The 6,793-nt window shown below is 28.2% G+C and overlaps 1 protein-coding gene across 1 annotated transcript in view; it reads left to right on the top strand.

Annotated features, from left to right (window-relative positions):
• The window catches only part of LOC111685078 (gamma-2-syntrophin), a 15,657-nt gene that overhangs the window by 6,944 nt on the left and 1,920 nt on the right, over positions 1 to 6,793 (top strand). Inside the window, exons 2-4 of the mRNA XM_046954116.1 lie at positions 69 to 233; positions 854 to 1,038; positions 5,891 to 6,049. Coding sequence (XP_046810072.1) covers positions 69 to 233; positions 854 to 1,038; positions 5,891 to 6,049 — 509 coding nt within the window. The remainder of the gene's footprint in view (positions 1 to 68; positions 234 to 853; positions 1,039 to 5,890; positions 6,050 to 6,793) is intronic.

Here is a 6,793-nt window from a genome sequence, read left to right as displayed (position 1 = left end):
AATTTTATACATACATTTATAATTTTTTTCTTGTGTGTATTTTTTCCTTCAACTTTCTCCTTATTAAGTGGCAAAAGATACACCAGACTCGGATAATGATACAACATGTGCTGAACTAAAGGCTGACGAAGGATATAAATCCTCGGTGAATAATGGCACTATAAGCCGTAGTTGTAGTAGACCAATGTCAATTTGTTCAGAACCAGAAAAGAAATGGGTTGATGTTGTGGCAGGTAAGTAAAGCACGAAAAAAAATTAATAATAACAAAAACTACAATACAATAAAGAACGGAAACAAAAGGAAATGTATGAAATAAAGACAGGAAGTTGAAGGCAGAAAAAAAGTAATGAATTAAATTGCAATCTAGACATTAAAAATGTACTTAAAAGAGTATATGAATATAAAATTTAAATTGGTTAAATTTTTTATTATAAGGTTCGCTTAATTTAAGTAGATTTTTTTGTAATGTTTCTAAGAAAACAGTTGCGAAAAATTGCGCTTATTTTTAAAACTTATAAAATCGATTTATTATTATCCTTGATATAAAACAAATAAAGTCCTAATTTCTTACTATATTCTTAAATATTATATTCTATCCTATATTCTGTAGATACATAGTTAATAAGTATATCAAAGGAAAGGTATTTTATAAACATTGGTTTGATATTTGTAATGTATGGAATAAGTCTAAACTGTTCGCTATAGGATTTTGTTGTACACATATCCGGGACCAATATTTTGAATAAGCTATCGAAATAAAAAGCATGTTAAAATAATTAAAAATATAAAAATAATAAAATAAAACATAACAAATGATATATGTTCTTAGTAAATTATTTGTTTTCTATTTAGTACCCCTTATGATGGCTTATGTGACACGTTACATTTATGGTACCGATAAATTAAGACAAAATGCTTTTGAAGTTCGTGGAATAAATGGAACCTCCACCGGCATTATACACTGTGATGATTTGGCAATATTGAGTCAATGGTTGAAATTAATTAACGACAATGTAGTGGGTTTAACACATTTACAGGTGAGTTTTGCTACATACATATATGTATATAACATATTTTTTTATACTTGTATAAGAAAATATTTAAAATCTTTTTCAAATTGCAATGTTTTATATATTATATATTAAAAGTGTGTAGCAAATAAACTGCGGAGTATATTACTGACAAGCATATGACTTTCCAATTGTTGCCTATGGACCAGACTACAGACTAGTCTATACTATCTATACACACTAGATTATAATGAATTATATATTGACTATTCTATACTATAGTGGCTAGTGTTCTAGTCTAATAGACCGGAAGTGGTGTGTTCGATTCCCACCTGAGGCTCTGGTTAAGGAGCGCACAACAGGACCGATAGAGGCCTAGGTGTATTACTTCGGATTTGATGTATATATGTACATATGTACATCCTCCTTTCAAACTAACTAAATAACTAACTAGTTAGTTAGTTGGTTAGTTAGTTAGTTAGTTGGAAAGCTAAATTATATCAATTCATTTGGATCGTTCTATTTACATTTGTATGGCCTACTCTATATATAAATTCATGGAATTTTGCTTCAGCATATAGTTTATTGTAGTCTATGTACTAGACAATTGTGTAGTATACTCACGACTAATTCAACTAGCAATTGACAAGTATATCGAGTACTTTTGATTCTGGTAACAAAATAACCTTCGTATATTTCATCTGCTGACAAAAAACATACATATTTACTCACAGAAAAAAGTGAAAATGAGTTTTAATTATCAAAATAATTGTATCAAGTAAGTTTTGCACCTATAACCAAAATGATGATATCAATTACCAAATTTGTAAAAAAGTAAAAATATATATTTTTTTTCCAAATAATGAATTAATCAGAACAATAAATGTCAATAATTGAGACAAGATTTAAAATTGATTAATTCATTAATTGTATAAATTAAATATTTAATAAATATAAAATTGATTTTTTATTAAATTATTAATCAAATAAATTAAACTGTTTGATAGAGAATTTTTTATAAATCAATTAAGATGGTGATTCAAACAATCAAATTATTAATCGATTACACACAACGTTAAAGGAATACTAGACCTTTAACAATGCGTTCAGCATTTTCAAAAATTATCACTTTATTGACACAATTTAACATATAAAGTGTTTCATAAATTGTAAAGAAACTTGAATATTATATGCCTAAAATTTTATGGACTATTTAAGAATTATAAATATTGCTAGCACAAAAATTAAAAATAAAATATTTAAAAAAAATCTAAAATGGAAAAGAAGGCCAGAAAAAATTTTTCAATCAATTAAAAAATTAATTGAATTAATTAAAAATTTAATCAAAATTTTACACTTTAGTTTCAAACAGTTTCAAAAAACGAGATATTTAAGACAAATAAAAATTTGTTTAAATAAAAAATAAAGAAAATTAAAACATGTTAATTGAAAATAAACTACCGATAATTTTTTCTGTGCTTGCAACATTCAAAAATAGGATCAAAAATTATATCAATATTTTAAATGAATTCGTCCGTTGATTTACATATAAAAAAAATTAAAACAAACTTTAAAACAAAACTTTAACTAAAGTTGTTAATTGCACACAGCCTTTCTGTTGACTAAAAAGGTTTTTCATACATCGATATTGAAAGATTTACTCCATACAACTAATATATTTTTTAAGCAACAATTGAGGATACATTTTATATAAACCCATGGCATTACATATATAAATCTAAGATACACAAAAAACTATAGTACATATGTGGTGTCAGCATTTCACCATCGATGTGTGAAAAACTCCATTTGTCAACAGAAATACTCTATACAATTAAAATTTTTAGTTAATACTTTTTAAAAAAAGTTTATTTTTTATTATTTTTTTCCCGCCTTTCGTTAAATATACTAACAAACGGACTTATTAATTTACATTTGTGATGTTATTTCTGATGCTGCTGGTTGTCGTTGTCGTTGTTGTTGGTGTTGTTAGTATTACTGAAATACGAGTAAAAATATAAAATTTATAGTACAATAAAGCAATTTGTTTACAAATAAAATACATGCATGAAAATATTCATATTCTTCGTTTATATCCTCTCATAGTCCAACATGATAAATGGCGAAAAACAAACTCATATGTATGTATAAATTAATCGAAAAAAAGCTAAAAAATTCCCAGCAGCTTTGGGTGGGAAATCTGTTTCTTTTAGGCTGTATATGAACATTTAAAATGTCTTCCTTCGTAATTCTAAAGCTAATTTTTTCACTGTACCAACTACGAAATATTAAACTTTTATATATCAAAAAAGGTTTATTGGTCTGAGCTCAACTAGGTCTTTCGCTAGTTTAATTGTAAGCTATGTTTCCTAGACAATAATGCCAAGGACATGGTGAATATAGCCTTTTGAAGACATAATAATTCCGCAAATGGAAATTTTGAAATTTTTCCAAAATCTTGAATAATTCTGAAATAAAAAACGGTAATCATATTCAGGAATCCTTCAGAATTTGACATAATAACAAAATCATAGAATTGGATTTGCTATGCAAAAAGGCCAGATCTTCTTGTGTCAAGACGCGAAAAAGTTACGTATGAGCAACTTCTTTGTGGTAACATTCTTAATGCTCCCATGGTCAGTAAAATCTTCTGGTTATTCGTTAACTTCAAATCCGGCTATTATTTCGCAAGCAACACTTGCTTGCCAGACAAACTTTTCCATGCCCATCTCTTTATGACATGCCGATTGTTTCGCCCCTCTCTAAAAAGAGAGAGTAATGTGTTCTGCTTTTCTTTCGGAAAAATGGTGAAGTTCCATTCACAAATACGGCAAAAGTAAAGTGGTGGCTCATTATATCTCTTACGTATTCGAAAGGGTGTGACTAGGTACACTTTTATCAAAAAAAAAATCCATTCTGTGCCGATAACTATATCTCTTACTTTATTAAGAACTTTCTCTGGGATCACTCTATACAAATTGTTGTAGATGGAATCTCATAAAGTAAGTTCAAGAATAATTCGGGATTACCGCAAGACCACCTTTGAATTCTTACTCTAAACTCTCATTTGCAGATGATAGCAACCTCTGTCACTCAATTATAGACCAAGACCTTTGGAGATTGTGGCAATTATGCAAAGTCTTGTGAAGTTCTCCATGTCATGAGAGTACTGTGTGATGTACACTGGACTAAAAGCATATATCAAGTGTCGAAAGAAGCGATAAAATTTCTCGGTTTTCTAAAAAATTGCAAGATATATTTCACTCCCCCTGTCTCCTTACTATATACACCAAATTTTGCAATATCTAGTAAAAATCTCTGAATCGTGAAGTGCTTATAACATCTAAATATCTTAAAAGATTAAAAGCTTTTGATGTTTTTGTCATGAGAGTACAGTACGATAAAATTTCTTGGTTTTCTAAAACAATGCAAGACATATTTCACTCCCTCTAACCTCCTTACTATCAACACCACTAATATAATTTCCTATCAATTACAATGTAAGTAATTTTAAAACTATTCCCTCAACTCTCTCAATAAATATTTGAAAATAAACTGATCTAGAAACAAAAAAATTATTAACTTATTAAAAGTAAAGAAATTAAACATTTAATTCACTTAAAAGGAACCCAATGACTACATATTTGTAAAATTTGCTGGAAAGTATATTTTGAATACCTTGTTATTAAACGTGAATGTATGCATGTATGTATCGATGAAAAAATAACAATGAAAATAAAAAATTTCATACACAACATACCGACAATCTTAAAAACTGTTGGGTCCCACAAAAAACCATTGTTCTGGTCTCTTCCAATTAAAATAGATTGTATCTTGGATACTGTGGAAATAATCTATCAAAGTGACTTTACAAATCTTTCAAAATTTCAATGAATTAAAAAGAAACTACACAAAACCTATCCTATCCATCTATACTCTTGATGTTAGACCTTCAATGTTTTTTTTATTAAGACAGACATTTTTTACGTTTTGTGACACTGTCATCTAGTGCAAACAGCAAACAAATTTGAAAAAACAAGTATGTATTGGCGGGTATGAACTACCATATGATACCCTACACCAGCTCAAAAGCTCTATTTAAGGGATATGTTTATATGGAGGGAAGGTGAAATAATAAACCGATTTCAACAATTTCTAATAGAGTATTAAATTATCTTGAAAATTGCGACTTGTAGCCTGCGCCCAAGCTTTACATGGATACACAGACAGAAGGACGGACAGACGAACGTAGCTAAATCGACTTAAATCCGACTAGTATATTTTAAGTTTGATGTTACAAACAGTAGCACAAACGTAATATAACACCTCCCCCACTATAGTGATGTAGGCTATAAAAATCCCTTTTAAAGTGAATATTTTTTCGGTTTGAAGGTAAAATACAAAAACCGTAGCAAAAAGAAACAAAACTGCCATGAAAAATCTCTTAATATATGTAACAGCAGAATGTAAATTTATGGACCTATTTTGGTCGCCATAAACTAGAGTATATATTTTACTAAGAGCTTTTCCATTTCAGATTAACTTATGTAAGTTTATATTTAAAGTTTTTATTTTCCGAAGAATTGAATATCCGCGATAAAAACATAAAAACTAATAGTAACAACAAAGAAAACCTTAACGAGCTTTAAGGAAACCATAATATTTCAACTAAATTGATAGTTATTAAGAAATTAAAAAAAAGTTCTGTAATTTATTTTATTACTTTATATTTATTTACGGCTGCCATTTGAAATATGAATGTTTTTTTATTTATTCATAAATATGTGAAATAAATAAAAAATTGTTAAATTTATATGTGAATTTTTATTTCACTCTTGTGACTTTGCATTTTTATATTTTTCATTTTTTTTTTTTGTAGATGAAACTTTACAACCGTAATTTTGCTGTTGGCGAACGCATTGAATACATGGGCTGGGTGAATGAGGGCGTCATCAATAATAATATTTCATGGCAGAGCTATAAACCACGATTTTTAGTATTAAAAGGCACTGAAGTGATGCTTTTCGAAACACCACCGGTAAGTTAAATACACAACAACAGCCAATAGGTTTTAATTGAAATTTGAAATATTTCTACGTTTAAAACAACCACTTGCAGTCAATTGAAATGTGAAATATTTTTAAAAAATATTTTTTCGTTGAAATTTTAAATATATTGATTAATAAATTGTTAGCCAAATACTTTTCAAGGGCAATTTAATAGCTATGAAGAAAACTTATAATTTATATACATTTTCAAATGACACGCAAAACAATGGATTTACAGTCTAGTCTAAATTCTATTCTATATTCTAGTCCATAGTCTATTCTATATTCTAGTCCATAGTCTAGTCTATATTCTAGTCGAAAGTCTAGTCGATATTCTATAGTCTAGTCTACAGTTTAGTCTTTAGTCTAGTCTGTAGACTAGTCTACAGTCTAGTCTATAGCATAGTCTGTAGTTTATTTAATATTCTACTTTTTAGCCTTGTCTTTATAGACTAAACTATAGAATATACTACAATCTATTTTAAGGCTGGGGTTGTAATGGGAAAAAGGGATAAACTAAATATAAATATTTATTGCCTTGAACTAAACCACACATGCGTATACGTAATATTTGTTGTATTCACCATATAATTATTAAGTATACGCACCGTTTTTATTTACAGTTTTTTACTAGTCTATAGTCTAGTCTATAGTCTAGTCTATAGTCTAGTCTATAGTCTAGTCTATAGTCTAGTCTATAGTCTAGTCTATAGTCTAGTCTATAGTCTAGTCTA

Source organism: Lucilia cuprina, chromosome 6, assembly GCF_022045245.1.
Source record: "Lucilia cuprina isolate Lc7/37 chromosome 6, ASM2204524v1, whole genome shotgun sequence".
NCBI lineage: Eukaryota > Metazoa > Arthropoda > Insecta > Diptera > Calliphoridae > Lucilia > Lucilia cuprina.
The sequence above is the reverse complement of the archived record's forward strand: the minus strand, read 5'-3'. Positions and strand labels throughout refer to the sequence as shown.